The sequence below is a fragment of the Eptesicus fuscus genome, chromosome 20 (genome assembly GCF_027574615.1).
Source record: "Eptesicus fuscus isolate TK198812 chromosome 20, DD_ASM_mEF_20220401, whole genome shotgun sequence".
In the NCBI taxonomy this organism is placed as follows: domain Eukaryota; kingdom Metazoa; phylum Chordata; class Mammalia; order Chiroptera; family Vespertilionidae; genus Eptesicus; species Eptesicus fuscus.
Window position 1 is genome coordinate 43,093,397 of NC_072492.1, and position 15,225 is coordinate 43,108,621.

The window sequence follows — 15,225 nt, forward strand, 5'->3', positions numbered from 1 at the left end:
TCTCTCTCTCTCTCTCTCTCTCTCTCTCTCTCTCACACACACACACACACACACACATACACACACACACACACCAACTTACATGCTTTTCTCCCAAAGGTGCCTTCTTTCCTCTCCTCTCAGCCCATTAGGCTGACCTTCAGTTGCCACCTCTCTCTTGGCCTTGGCTCCCCCAACCCACGCTGGCACCTGCCTGGGGCAGGACACATGTGGAACAGGTTGATGCTGTTCTCCCGGAAGTGGAGTGGGAGAGGGGCGGGGTCACTGGGGCAGGCCTACATCCTTACCTCCACAGACACATAAAGCAGCAGCCTGTCCTGGTGAGGGACAGTCACTCTCTCAACCCACAGACCAAGTGAGCCCCGGGCCCTCACCCCGGACCCAGCTGCCGGACAGGACCTAGCACCACTCCCTGGTAAGAGCTTGATGACAGCGGAGAAGGCAGGAGCTATTCGAGGGATGAACAAGAACGGGGGTGGGTCAAGAAGGGCCTAGGAGTCCCCGAGAGCCCAATGGGGTTGGTATCCTGATTGGCCTCGGGGAGCGAAGGGAGCCTGTGAGCACCTCTCTGGTGAGGAGACTGCAGTCACCCGAGCCCCTCCCAGGTAAGTCTGGCTGGCCCGGGAGTTGGTCCTGCCCCATCCTGGCCCTCCTAGGAATGAGGAGAGCTCATGTGGCTGGCAGAACAGCCCATACATCTGTGCACTGCCTCCCGCTTCCATGATTCTCTGAAGTGCCTACAGGGGAGATGAAGCAATTCCAGGCCAGCTGGTATATCCTCTTCCACCCACGGGGATAATTTGGCTCTGCCAGCTGGCTGCCCCAGCCAGTGCACCTGGACTTGAACCTCAAAGACAGAGACCTAAGAGTATGAACCTCAGGCTCTTGCAGGCCCCACATTCTTTAGGGCTCTCTCACCTCAGCTTATGTCTCCCAGGGCCACATTCATTCGTTTGTTCATTCATTCTTTCTGCACACATATGCCAAGCTCCAAGTCTGTGCCAGGCACTGTGCCTGGTGCTGCTGCTGCTGCTGCTGAGATGACTAACAGCCATTTCCTTCCCTCTGGGAGGTCACAGTGGAGTAGGTCAGAGAGTCAGGTGAACAGATCATAACAACATAAGGTTGCAGGTATTTCAGAAGGACACCTGTTTGGGGGATGTGGGGTGGAGTCACTAGCTGTCTGAAAGGCTGAGGGAAGAGATCACAGAGGAGGTGACCCGAATTAAGTCTTAAAGGATGACCAGTGACGCTAGATTGGAAGGGAGGTATTGTAAGCAGAAGGGAAGCAAAGGCAAAGAGCAGCGAAATGCCTGGATCTGCTGGGCAGGCCCCGGAGGGCAGTGGCTCCCACACCCAGGAGCCAGGAGGAGGGTACAGGGAAGTAAGGGTACAGGGAAGTGACTCCAACCCCCAAAACAGGGCAACTGCCTCCCAGGCTCTCAGCACCAGTGGTGGCTGCCTCCATCCCCTGGCATCCCTGGTCCTGGCTGTCACAATTCTCTGGGACGATGAGGTAGGCATTGCTGTGGGAGAAGAGCTTGACTTCCATCACTGATGAAACGCTCCGGCCAGGCTCCAAGTTCGTGAATAAAATGTGTGTGGATTGAGAAGAGACCCTGACAAAGAGAAGAGACCCAGCCAGTGGCTTTGGACAAGCTGTCTCAGCTCTCGAGGCCTCGCTTCCTCGTCATAAAATAATGAAGAATCCTTTGGTTCCTTTCAACGCAGACATTCCAAGAATCCAGGCATCCTAAGGGTGATCTCTCTCTGCAGGGGCCTTCCCATGGCCTGGTCTCCCAACTTGTCACTCTTCTGTCTCCCCGCTCACCCCCCAGAGACAATGACCATGTTTGAAAATGTCACCCGGGCCCTGACCAGACAGCTGAACCCTCGAGGGGACCTGACACCCCTGGACAGCCTCATAGACTTCAAGCGCTTCCACCCCTTCTGCCTGGTGCTGAGGAAAAGGAAGAGCACGCTCTTCTGGGGCGCCCGGTACCTGCGCACTGACTACACCCTCCTGGATGTGCTGGAACCTGGCAGCTCACCCTCAAGTAAGCCTCGGGTGTGGGGTTGGGGACGGAGGGAGGGGGCCCAGGCAGGAGCCTATGAGGAGGACCCCGAAGCCCCCTCTCCCCAGATGGGGTTAGGTGTCATCTAGCCCGAAGTTCTAGCGGGAGGTGGGGGTCGGCCGGTAGATGCCTCTTGGCCCAGCCCCTTTCGTCTGCTCCCTCCTGCAGATCCAACAGACTCTGGGAACTTTGCCTTTAAGAATATGCTGGATGCCCGAGTGGAGGGACAGGTGGATGTGCCAAGGACAGTCAAGGTGACGGGGACTGCAGGGCTGTCTCGGAACAGCACCTTGGAGGTCCAGACACTCAGTGTGGCTCCCAAGGCCCTGGAGACCTTGCACCAGGAGAGGTGAGCGTTGGCAGGGATGGGGGCTACCAGGATGGGGTAGGGTGTTGCATGGAAAGGGTGCCTTGGTCCCAGAGTTAAAGATCACCGTAGCGGAACTCTTAAAGATGATGCTCTGGCCTATGGGTGCCTCCAGGCCACTTTCTAACCACTCCCCTGTCCTTCCACTACCTCTGGTACCACCACCACCCCCACCCCCCATCACACACATATGAGGATGAATGTATTCACATGAACTTGCTCTATGGCCTTGGAAAAGTCATTTCTGCTCTTGGGACCTCAGTTTTGTTTCCTGAAAAATGATGGGGTTGGGTGGAAATCTCAAGGATGCCTTCCTACCCTAAGACTCTCTGAAATACGCTTTAAAAGAAAAGGTCCTTAACTGCTCCCCACTGCAGCTTGAGCCAGCATTCTGCTCTCATAAATGACCTCAAGCCTGGCCCCCCCACACCCAGGACAGCCCTTGGGATTGCTGCCCCAGCAGCACAAGGGGTGTGGCAGATGCCATGCTGATGCGGGGCACCTCAGATGTTTGGTTTGACAGGGGAACTGACTTTTAAGTAGTTAAGTAGTGGTTGAAGGAAGCAGGTGAAGGGTAGGGAGGCAGGAAGGAAGGACTGGGGTGCTTGAGAAATCATCCAGTAAAATGTATATAGCTTTACTAAGGGCAACGCACCCTACTAGGTGCTGGGGTGCACTAGAACATCTTGGTCCCAGAACCTTAAGATCTAGGAGTGTGAGAAAAGTATATTACAGTAACCAGAATTCAAGGCAAGAAGTGGTGAGTGCCATAGGAGGGGTTTGTCTGAGTTTGTGGCAGGTCAGGGGGACTTCTAGCTGGGGAAAGGAGGACAGAGTTCACAGGGGACGCAGCCCATGATCTAGGCCTTGAAAGATGAGTAGAAATTGGACATCCAGGGCCGAGGGAAGGGCATTACTAAGGCACGTGGGTGAGAAATCACAAAACTTACAGGGGCCATGAAGAGGTATGAGTGGAGCAAAGGGAGATTAGGGTGGGCCCAGAGCATGCAGGAACCAGGTGCCTGCTCAAGGAGACGCAACTATTCTATAGGCACCAGAGGGCCCCTGGCAATGCTCTGATGTGTGTCGTGATCAGTCTAACCAGATGGAGGAAGAGTGTTAGTTAGTGCACAAGAGACAGGGATTTGAAGCAGTTGAAGCAGGCAGACCATGCAAGACGCTGTTCCACTGTCCATCGGAGATGTAGAGTGAGGACCTGAGCTGGGAAAAGCAGTCAGAACAAAGAGGGAGGAATGGGTGCAAGGCCTCTGGGGCAGCAGAATGGACTGGACCTGCCAACCGACTACAGGGTAAGGGAGTGGGTTTTGTCAAAGACGACGCTAACATAGATCTAATGTACAGTGTGAGGACTATCATTAATAATTCTATACTGTGGCCTGGAAATTTGCTAAAAGTAGATTGCAGGTGCTCTCACCACACACACACACACACACACACACACACACACACACACACAAATGGTAACTGTGAGATGGATATGTTAATTAGCTTTACTATAATAATCATTTCTCTATGTATATCAAAACGTGTTGTACACCTTAAATATATATATATTTTTTATTGAAATAAATAAATTAAATATATAAGAATAAAAACCCCAAGATGACTTTGATATTTGACCCAAGTAATGACATTAATAAAGACAGGAAGACCGAGTGTAGAAGCGTATTTGGAGAGAAAGATTGTGAGTTCCTTTTGGTTGTTTTGAGTTCATGTCTCCACTGAGACAACAGGTGAGAGTGGTCAATAGGTACTTGGAGTGACTATAGTTAACCACACTGTATTCTATATTTGAAAGTTGCGAGAGAGAGAAGATCGTAAGAGTTCTCATCACAAGAAAAAAAAGTATTTGTAATTATGTGTGGTGATGGATGTTAACTAAACTCATTGTGGTAATCACTTCTCAATGTATACATATATCAAATCATCATGTTGTACAGCTAAAACTAGTACAGTGTTATACGTCAACAAGACCTCAATTTTTTTTAAATGTTAAAGGTATTTGAAAATGAGCGTCTGGAGTTCAGGAGAGAAGTCAAGAGATAAATACATTTGTGGTGATCAGGCACATAAAGGTTACAATTATAGGAATGGGGTGGGAGTTCAGAGAGCAGAGAACTGAGAACAGAATCTTAGACAACATAAAATTTTAGGGCAAATGTGATGCAGACAGAATGGATAGGATTTAGAAGCCAGAAAGACAGGAGCAGAACTGGGGCGACAGCGGGTGATCAGAAGCCAGAAGACAGCATCTCATGAAAGGTTTGGACAGCAGGGTCCAATGTTGGTCAAAGTTAGGAAAGGCCTTTGAGTTTGGTAAGTGGGAAGTCGTTGTGACTTCCGTTGAGGAGTAGAAACAGAAAAGAATTTTGGCGAAGGCGGGGAGGAAGTAAAGACAGGGGGTATAGGCATATCTTGTGACATATTTGCCAATGAAGTGAAGAAAAGAAACAATGGCAATTTGAGGGAGTAGCAAGATCAAAGGACATGTTTATGTATGTAGGCAAGTAGAGAGGGAAACTGGTGTTAACAGCAAGAAAGAGGATAAGAGATGGAGAGAAAGGCCCCTAGAAGAGATGCTGAGCTAAGAACAGGGAGGAAAGGAAAGGGAGTCCACCCCAGGGCCAAGGGAAAAGAGAGAAAGAAGCAACCACGAGGCTCTGTCCTGGGCCAGATGAGTGCCCAGTCTCTCTCTCAGCACCCTGGAGGTAGGTGTCATTACCCTCACTTTATAGATGAGGCCACTGAGACAGAGGAGCTGCCCTGCTATCAGCGGCGATCTGAGTTTCAACCTCGGTCTTTCCTCTGAGTCCCCACTCTTTCCCTGACACCGCTATGCCTAGCACCTGGGAATGACAGAAGAAAAGGGGAGGCCATGGCCCAGGCGGGGAGAAGCTCTGGATGATTCTCTTATGTTTCTCCTGCACAGGAAGCTGTCAGCAGAGCACCCGTTCCTGAAAGAGATGCGAGGTCGAGGCGAGAACCTGTATGTGGTGATGGAGGTGGTGGAGACTGTGCAGGAGGTCACTCTAGAGAGAGCCGGCAAGGCAGAGGGTGTCTTCTCCCTCCCTTTCTTCGCCCCATTGGGGCTACAGGTTTGGTTCACACACACACACACACACACACACACACACACACACACACACACACTTCAGCCTCTCCACAGAGGCTGCATTGACTTTGCCCCAGCAGTGCCCATCCAGGACACTATCAAGGACCCATTCTTTCTCCCAGCTCTTCAGGATCCAGTCCCCTGCTGGCCAGACACAAAGGTGTCACATGCCACAGGGATCTGTCAGAGAAGGGGAAACTCACAGTCGTGGTGCTTCCCATCTACAGGAGAGACATCCTTGTTCTCAGAAAGTTCTGTCTCATGAAGTTGACACATAGGCTGGAAAATTCAATGTAAATAAGTAATGTTCTGGATACCTCTGTCTATTTTGTACAAATATTCAAGGGATGAGTTGGAACTGGGAGTAGGAGTTAGTCATGGAAGGTTTCTTGAAGGAGGTGAGCAAGGGACAGATTGCAAAGAGGAAGAAGGAACCAAGGCCTGGATGGAAGTTCTAAGGTGGGACAAGGATGCACAGGTCTGCCCAGTTCCTTCATGTGTCTGAACCAGGAAGGGAGATACAGATCATGAGTGGGATGACCTGTGGAAATGAGCAGAAGAGCTGTGAAGCCCACTCCATGGAGTCTGGACCAGGTAGAAAGGCCATCAGGGACACCAGTGAAGGGTTCCCAACTTCTTGTCTCCCCAAAGGCCCTCAAACTGGCCCTTCACTTGCACCCTCACCCCCCACTTCCAATGTCTCATACTTAGGATCTCTGCAGATTCACAAATCCTCACTGTCTCATCCTAGGGATCCATCAACCACAAGGAGGCGGTAACCATCCCCAAGGGCTGCATCCTGGCCTTTCGAGTGAGACAGCTGATGGTCAAAGGGGAAAATGAATGGGGTGAGTAGACACCAGCGTGTTCTCCGCTCAAGACAAGAATTACCTGCACCAATGCTAAGACATCCTGGTCCCCTCTTGTGGCAATGTCAGGGAATTAGTGAACCAGTGTGTTGTACGGTGGTCCAACTTCAAGGAATAGAACAGCAGGGGCTGCCCTGGAGAGAGACTGAAGGGACTCCCGGTTCTGAGCATCTCCTGTGTGCTAGGCACTGCGTTAGCTTCGGGGGAGAGGGAGCTGAGAGCAATCAGCTTCAAGGAGTCTGTGGCCAGTGGAGGAAACAGACCCAGAAACCAGTACTCGAATGCAAGGGAGAGGATACTGTTATCACAGGAAAGGATTTACAGAGGGGGAAAAGGATTCCTTCTGGCAAGAGAGGAGGAGCCAAAGATGCAGCGAGGCATTTGAGGGCAGGGTCCCAGCCCTCAGGAGAGCCCATAGACGTGAGACTAGAGAAAGGAAGATGAGGCAGCTGTTTAAGGTTCCTGCTCTCCTCTCTCTTGCTCCTTACAGAGATTCCGCATATCTACAACGATAACATGCAAACCTTCCTTCCTGCAGGTGAGTGAGACGCTTCCTGGCTCCCCACATCTTCTGCCCTAGCCCTGACCGTATCTGCTAAAGATCGTGCCCTTTGATAGCACACACACACCATAGTCCCCCTGCCAGGGAGCCCGGTTTGGTTTTCCAAGTCCCTAAAAATATCTATTCTGAACTCTAGGAAAGACAGATAAAGGCCTATGAATAACACCCAAGAGGGACAGAGAAACAGAAAGAGACTGAAAGGCACAACTGGAAACAAAAATAAGACATGGAGTCAGTGTGTGTTCTCAAATTGTGGGCAGATGAGCTAACATAGTCTCCGTGTGGGGTGTGTGTGTGTGTGTGTGTGTGTGTGTGTGATTTTTTTAAATATCTTTTTTTTTTTATTGATTTCAGAGAGGGAGGGAGAGAGATATAGAAACATCAATGATGAGAGACAACCATTGATGGGCTGCCTCCTGCACGTCCCCAACTGGGGATCGAGCCCACAACCCGGGCATGTGCCCTGACCGGGAATTGAACTGTGACCTCCTGGTTCATAGGTTGACACTCAACCATTGAGCCATGCCGGCCAGCTGGCCTGGCTCTGTGTGTTTTTATAATGATCACTGATAAAGCTGCCTTGACAACTGCTCTAGATTAAAAGGCATGAGTAGGTGTTATGCTGACAAACGTGCATTGTTTCTGTTTTCAGAAAAGCCAGAAGAGGAGAAGCTCATCCGTAAGTGTTTCCTGCCATTTCACTGTAACGTTTTTGACTCAGAATTTTAAAACTCCAGTTGTTGTTTTATTACCTCCTCCATGGGACTGACAGGGAGCATGGCAGAGCAGATCTCAGCAAACCCTGAAACATGGCAGAAATGCCAGTAGCTTAGGGACAAGCAGTGGAAAGGGGAAGTCTCTGCATGAGATGCCCAGGTGGGCTGATGCCTTGGACCGGACCGCTGTCCTCCAGGGCCTTAGTAGCTCTAACCTGTTACACACACCTCTGCAACTCCACCCACCGCCCGGCACCTGGGGCGGAAGCAGCTGAGTCACAGTGTTGACAACTCAATCCAGGTGCCATTTTCCCATTGCATTAGCTTTTCTCCTGACCCATTCCTGCCTCCCACAAATGGGACAAGAGTATCCTTAAACTGGCTGGTTATCCTAATTCCCCCCCCCCCCATTAAACCTCATCGCCTGGCTGGGTATCCTAACCCCCCATTAATGTTTCATCGCCTGGGTATGGCTACTGTTTGGGAGAATTACATTCTTACCATTGTTGTGTTTTTTTTCTTCTCAGTCATCCAGGCATCTGATGTTGGTAAGGAATTTTGTGATTTTCTTCCAAGACTTTGGTGTAGGAGAAGCATTGGGGTGGAGGGAAGGGAAGACAAGAGCTGAGTCCCAGGTCGTGGGGATTGGCGCCACTGCCAGGAAGCCAATCTCTCCAAAGCAGGTTGGACATTCTCCTAGGATGCCAGGTCCCTACAGGGTCAGGCCAAGGTTCAAGTCAACCCTGATCCACCCACATCCCTGTCTATGACCCACCCACGGACCTCAGGAGCAGTCCCATCTTGGCCTTCACTCAGTCACCAGTCATTCTTCTTTGCCCACTAACTCAGGAGAAGGGGAAAGAGACCTCCCTCCTCAACTTTTAGCCAGTCTTAGAGAAAGGGAAGTCACTTGTCTGCTGATCCCTGGTGGGGCCTGGGAGCTCAGGGAGAATGACTGCGGCTTAGATGGTACTGTGGGTCCTGGGCCCCTCCTCGCCCCTAATGGCCTCCCACACACACACACACATATATGCATCTCAAGTCAGGGCTAATGGATAACTTCATAATTGCATTCCTTGGTCAAGAAAAAAGAGAGGCCAGGCTAAAGCCGGGAGCAGAGCACGGGGCCTGTGAAGGGTGTGTGGAGGAGCCTGCAGGGAGATGCTGTCTGAGAGGGGAGGGTGCCAGGTGGAGAGCCGCCTGTTTGCCACGCTTACTGTCCCCACAGGGGAGATGCATGAGGACTTCAAGACACTCAAAGAAGAGATTCAACGAGAGACCCAAGAAGTGGAGAAGCTGAGTCACATGGGACAAAGCTCCTTGCTCACGGCCCTCAGCAAACTTCTAGGAAAGAAAAAGGAGCTACAAGACCTGGAGCTCACGGTGAGGTCCCAGTGGAAGTGGGCGGGGAGGGGGGGGGGGGGGGAAGAAGGGAGGTTTTTGGTGCAGCTGCCGCTGGGGAGGTAGGGGGGGATCTGACACTGGCAGAAGGTGATCAGGGGCCAGGGGACTCGACAGCGGATGCCTTCCCCAAGCTGGCCAAGTGCCCCAGGCTGCCCTGGTGCCTCTGGAGAAGGACAAACAGTGCAGTTTCCAAGGCACATGCTCCTTCCTGATGGACGGGGGAGGCAGCAGGCCAGCAGGGCCCTCTCTTGGAAGGGGGCCGGAACTTTCCTTTCCAGGAAGCAAGGCTCAGGAACCAAGGAACCCCCGAGTCCAGTATTTTCAGGACTTGATATCTTGAAAAAGAAATCTGGAAATCGGAGGAAGTTGACACATGTCAAGGGATGATGTGCCAGGCACCGTGCTGGGCCCCTTCCTCGTGTTATCTTAGTCACCCACCTTCCTTCACAGCTTGAAGGGGCTCTAGACAAAGGACATGAGGTGACGCTGGAGGCACTCCCAAAAGATGTCCTCATATCCAAGGAGGTTATGGGCGCCATCCTCTACTTCCTTGGAGCCCTAACAGGTAAGTAAGGAATAAGGCCTTCATTTATACACCCTTTTGGTGACAGGAGTGAATCGCTGAGTGAATTCCCAAATGTTTGAATGAATGAATAAGTAATTGAATGAATGCCAGGCAAATTATAGCACAATTAAGTAGCTTATATCTACATTTTTAAAAATTGGTCTCATGCCTAAGGATTCACTTGGTCACCTTGGATAGTCTGAGAAGATGGCCTAGTCTTGCAAACAGAGGTTGGGATAACATATAGCTAATCTTATCACGTTATCAATATTTGTTAGCTTTCATTTCAGAGGGTAACATCCTCTGATCTTGCCCCCTGAATTCTCTTCTTCGCTCTGCAGGAAACCTTCCCCCACTTAAAAGAATTCTCTGGTCCTTCAGGTATAAGCTGAGACCTTTGCTCTCTTAAGAAGTCTGCCATCACTCAGTGGATAGAGCGTCGGCCTGCGGACTCAAGGGTCCCAGGTTCGATTCTCGTCAAGGGCATGTACCTTGGTTGCAGGCACATCCCCAGTAGGGAGTGTGCAGGAGGCAGCTGATCGATGTTTCTCTCTCATTGATGTTTCTAACTCTCTATCCATCTCCCTTTCTCTCTGTAAAAAATTAATAAAATATATATGTTTTTAAAAAGAAGTCTGCCATCAAATGCCAAGACCAAAGTAGACCCCTCCGCTATGGCTCCCCTAACACTGTGTACCATATATGCACGTTCCTTTGTTTTCCCCACTAGACTGCAGGTTCCTTGAGTGAAGGGAGTACATATTTACCGAACATACTCAGCAAAGGTGCCTGGCCCAGAGCAGGCACCCACCTGTGGCTGGCTGGATGAATTAATTAATGCTGAAAGGCTGGACGTGTACCCAGGTGGAGTCGGTAGTTCCCTATGCACCAACAACACACATCTCTTTCTCTCCTCTTTCTTCAGAGTTAAGTGAAGCCCAACAGAAGCTGCTGGTGAAATCCATGGAGAAAAAGATCCTGCCTGTGCAACTGAAACTTGTGAGAATAAGACCTGGGGGAGTCGGGGAGGGAGTCAGCCAGAACCAGGGAAAAGAGACAAACGTCGCCTCCTGACAGAACCATCCTGGGGGGCCTCTGTCTCATCCCAGCCCCTCCTGCCCCTTCTTATTTCTCTCGTTTCTTCTTTTTTGCTATTTCACAACTAGAGATAGAAGAGTAGAGAGATGTCTGGGCGATTATCTGGGTTTTTCAGCCTGATCGTGGGAGGAGAACAGGACACTCTGGTTTTGCTTAGTCCTAGCCAAGTGATGTGAACTCATCTTTTAATGTCTCTGAGTAAAATGGGGCTAAAAAACAAATGAGCTGCCCTCTGTACAGGGCTGTTAAAAGGTCCAGATGGGCCCTGGCCAGTGTGGCTCAGTTGGTTGGAGCATCGTCCCATACACCAAAAGGTGGCGGGTTTGAGCCCCGATCAGGGCACATTGAGGTCAGGGCACTTCAATCCATGTCTCTCTCTCCCTGCCTCTCTCTAAAATCAATGTTTTTAAAAAAAAAAAAGGCCCAGGTGGAGTTGAATGTAATGTAATGAAAGGAGTTATAATAAGAGAAAGGTAGGCATCTGTGGTTTTTACGAGTTAGGAGAAAGGAAGAGAGGCTTCCAGTTCTTTCTTTTCATGCTGTTTTGTTCCCTCCAGGTGGAGAGCACACTGGAACAGAACTTTCTGCACGACAAAGAGGGGGTTTTCCCCCTGCAATCTAACCTGCTCGCCTCCCTTGGGGAAGAGGAACTGGTCTTCACAGAGGCCCTAGTGGGGCTGAGCGGCCTGGAAGTGCAGAGATCCGGCCCCCAGTACACATGGGACCCAGACACGCTCCCCCACCTCTGTGCCCTTTATGCTGGCCTCTCCTTCCTGCAGCTGCTGATCAAGGCCTCCTAACTTGCCTTTTCCATCTGCTTCTTGCTTCCCCAATGCCTCCCCTACCTCACTGTGCTATGTCCTTAACATTGAAGGGCATTTCAGAGCCACCAGGCCGAGGATGATGAAAACCCTAGCTGATCCCCCCAGATAACCAATTTCCACGTGACCAACTCGACATCTCCTCCTGCCCCTGTAGTTCTGCTACCCGCTAAGCCCATGCACTGATGCTTAAGTCCTCTGAGAGTAGACACACTCAGATTTTAAAAATTATGAACTATTTCAGCAAAACCAAAATTAATTAATTTTCTATCCCAATTCCTCAATCTTGTGCTTTTAAAAATCAAGCTTTACTGGAATTAATGGAAAATATTTCACTTTGGATGAAATGTCTTTGGTGTTTTCTTTAAAGAATCTATCATAAGGAAATTCTTAACTTGTGCCAGATAAGAAAATAGACATTGTCATACTACATACAGATCATATGTACATGAATACTATTTGTCCTCAGGCCAGCTGGGAGATACTCAGAGAAGATACTCAGAGAAGAACTATGAGGGCATAGAATGTGGAATCTAGATTCTAAAGTGAGATATCATCAAAGCAGCTTGTCTTCAGAGAGGAGCCTTTGGAGTCCTCTGGACTTGGGTTAAGGGACTAGGAAAGGCAAAAACCTAGAGATACATTGTATAAACCCCAAACAAGAGTAAGACAATTTTCAAGTTTATTGGATAAAAATGCAGATAGACCCTGGCCAGGTAGCTCAGTTGGTTAGAGCATTGTCCCAATATGCCAAGGTTGTAGATTCAATCCCTAGACAGGGCACATACAAGAATCAATCAATCAATGAAATGAACAACAAATCGATGTTTCTCTCTCTCTCCCTCTCTCTAAAAACAAACAAATGAATAAAAAATTTTAAAATGCAAATAGGTGATTAAAAAAAAAAAAGATACCTGCCTGGCCAGTGTGGCTCAGTGGTTGAGCATTGACCTATGAACCAGAAGGTTGAGGTTTGATTCCTGGTCAAGGCACATGCCCAGGTTGCGGGCTTGATCCCCAGTGGGGAGCATCCAGGAGGCAGCTGATCAATGATTCCCTCTCATCACTGATGTTTCTCTCTTTCTCTCCCTCTCCCTTCCTCTCTGAAATCAATATGTATATTGACCAACAACTTTTTTAAAAAGAAATTATGCTATCATCTTCTGATTTCACCTTTTCCTCTTCTGCTCTCAGTTCAGGGTGGTTGTAGGAGGAAGTGATATGGGTAGACTTGCATATGGACCTGCTAACATGGATGTTATAATCTCATAAAACTGCTAGATTTATACCATCCTCCTCCGCCTAAAACTTGGTTTTAATATCTTTCACCAACCCCTTTTAAAATAGTTTTGTGGGTGGAATAATTTCTCCAAGGTTTTTGGCCCCAGGAGTCAAACTCTTCCCCTTCTTAGCCACCCCTTGCCTTGATTAGTTCCCTCACTCACCAAGAATTCATGACCAACTGCCAAAGACTTTGTGTTAAGCCATCCTCCCCCATTCTGGGGCATGTTCTAAGGCCTCACTCTATTGCTCAAGGACATACTGAGTAGTTATCTGCTGACTTGATTGTTCTAATCTTATGATGTAAACGTAATAAAGAGGTGAGCTAACACCCTAACTATCCAGAAGGGTAACTTCGTAAAGATGAACAACGAAGCCTACCTGTTTTCTTCCTTTGCCATTCTCGCCCACCTTCAGTTACAGATATGGCGTTATGAAGAGGCTTTAATGAGTTTATTCCAGTGATGACTCAGAAGTCCTGTTATCCATTCCCGAGCCCTACGGGGAAGGGGGATAGTTAGGGGAGAATTGGTCAAGGCATGTTCCCTAAAACTGGAGCACACATTTTTCCATTTAGCAAGTGGCTGTTTAGTGCACGAGCTACTTGGTACAATAGTATGAAAAGGGTGTGGTAAAGCCCTGGTCAGGGAGCTCAGTTGGTTAGAGCATTGTCTGGATACACCAAGGCTGCAGGTTTGATCCTTGGTCAGGGCACATACAAGAATCAACCAATCTATATATAGAAAAGGCTAATATGCTAAGTGTCCCTCCCACCATCTGACTGGTCGCTGATGCACACTGACCACCAGGGGGCAGATGCTCAATGCAGGAGCTGCCAAGCTGCAGTGACTTGGCAGAGGAGGTTCTTGGGTGATGCACCTCGAAAACAGAGAGGAGGGAACCTGATTCTTCGCCAGCTGCACAATTCCACCTTCGGCCGTGGGTTATGTTGTTGCTGGGGCACTGTCGCCCTAATTCCGGTTTACTGAACTCTTGGGTTTGCGTTCCATACCCTGTACAACAACAACTTTGCAGAGTGCCCTCTTGCACTCTAGGACCCCTCGGGGGATGTCGGAGAGCCAGTTTCGGCCCGATCCCCACAGGCCAGGCCAAGGGACCCCACCTGCCAAGAGACCCTACCTGCTGGAGAGACCCTGCTCACTCAGAAGACACTGGGTTGAGACCGGGGAAGTTGGTTTCAGGGTGTGTCTGGCCCCTCTTGCCCAGTTCCACCCCGCCGTCCACCTTCTAATTAATTTCCTTTCAATGTGCACAAGTCTGTGCACCGGGTCACTAGTAAATGCATAAATAAGTGGAACAACAAATCGATGTTTCTCTTTCTCCTTCCTCTCTCTAAAATCAATCAATACTTTAAAAAAAATTTAAAGAATTTTTTCTATATACATAAATTTAAAGGAGAAGATAGTGAAAACATATTCTCTGTCTTCTAGGACCTTACAAGACAGCTAGATTGTCTTGTGTGGTCTGACCTGATCTAAAACTTAGGACTTCCACTTACGGAAGAGATAAAAGTTCCAAGAGGGTAGGAAGTTTTGGTTTTGTCTTAGGAAATTAGAACATGTATCCACCTCCTGCAGAATCACTGGGCGATTCCTTTGTAAAATAAGTGGACAGGACTTCTGATCCAATTTCCTTCCCAGGGAGGAGTCTCAGGCTCTCCGTAGGTACACTATCATTCTGGTCCCTATTTCACTCCAGGGTCTGTCTGGGTGCCCACCGGCGCCCCAAAGGACTCCCTGAAGCCTCTGCCTGTAGGGGCTTCCAACCTCTTTCCTTCACAACACACGGCAGGGAGCACAGCTTCCAGCAGACCGCCTTCTGCAGCTGTGCGTTACCACGGCGCCCCCCAGAGCGCTAGCCCCGGGGCGTACAGAGTGGACCCCTACACTTTATTAAACTGGAGTGACTGTACGCAAATGCACTCCACCCCTATGCACCCTCCCAGGCTGCAGAGATTTTTATGCCTCATTTTCAGCGTTAGCTAAAAACCTGATAAGGAAGGCTGGATCCCATGGTTCGGTTTTATTTTAAGCCCAACAGCCTAGCTCCACATCCCTCTTTCGCAGCTTTTCTTCCCTCGCGCGGCACGCACTGGGCAGCCGTTGAAGGTGAGCCTCGCGGACCTGGAAGGCGACTCAGCGGGGGGCAAATCGAGAGAGTTTGGGCAGAAACCCGCCGGCCTGGTCGTGACGTCATCACGCCCTGCGCTCCCACAGGTCCTACGCACTCCTCGCTAGTTGAGGCGCCGAGTCCGGTGAAACCCAGCTTGGAGCCTGTGGGGACCTCTCGTGGACAAGCACAGAAATGCACTCC

General features: G+C 49.7%; 1 protein-coding gene and 1 long non-coding RNA gene across 5 annotated transcripts; one reads left to right on the top strand and one right to left on the bottom strand.

Annotated features, from left to right (window-relative positions):
• The first annotated feature begins 316 nt into the window (after window positions 1-316).
• On the top strand, window positions 317-12,903 carry GSDMA (gasdermin A). 2 transcript variants are annotated; one of them, XM_008153826.3, is made up of 12 exons: window positions 317-415; window positions 1,839-2,057; window positions 2,244-2,424; window positions 5,393-5,558; window positions 6,327-6,423; window positions 6,935-6,982; window positions 7,659-7,685; window positions 8,250-8,270; window positions 8,951-9,105; window positions 9,577-9,691; window positions 10,617-10,690; window positions 11,347-12,903. In XM_008153826.3, the coding sequence occupies exons 2-12, from the start codon at window positions 1,844-1,846 to the stop codon at window positions 11,587-11,589; spliced, it is 1,341 nt and encodes a 446-aa protein (XP_008152048.2). In that variant the 5' UTR covers window positions 317-415; window positions 1,839-1,843; the 3' UTR covers window positions 11,590-12,903. The 2 variants fall into 2 exon arrangements, with proteins under 2 accessions (XP_008152048.2, XP_054565684.1); XM_054709709.1 differs by lacking the exon at window positions 317-415 and adding an exon at window positions 541-605.
• LOC114227155 (uncharacterized) lies at window positions 8,347-14,984 on the bottom strand. Of its 3 annotated transcripts, none has more exons than XR_008554823.1 (6): window positions 14,902-14,957; window positions 14,032-14,184; window positions 13,771-13,904; window positions 13,273-13,389; window positions 9,565-9,684; window positions 8,347-8,434 (listed from the first exon to the last, which is right to left on the bottom strand). It is a non-coding gene; the product is annotated as an uncharacterized LOC114227155 (long non-coding RNA). The 3 variants fall into 3 exon arrangements; XR_008554825.1 differs by lacking the exon at window positions 8,347-8,434 and adding an exon at window positions 9,396-9,475; XR_008554824.1 differs by lacking the exons at window positions 13,771-13,904; window positions 14,032-14,184 and having other exon boundaries at window positions 14,902-14,984.
• Between the last annotated feature and the right edge of the window lie 241 nt (window positions 14,985-15,225).

Coding starts and splice junctions, on each gene's coding strand:
- GSDMA (XM_008153826.3), top strand. CDS start 1,844: ATGACCATGTTTGAAAATGTCACCCGGGCCCTGACCAGACAGCTGAAC. Junction 6,983..7,658: donor GCAAACCTTCCTTCCTGCAG/GTGAGTGAGACG, acceptor TTCTGTTTTCAG/AAAAGCCAGAAGAGGAGAAG. Junction 7,686..8,249: donor AGAAGAGGAGAAGCTCATCC/GTAAGTGTTTCC, acceptor TTTTCTTCTCAG/TCATCCAGGCATCTGATGTT.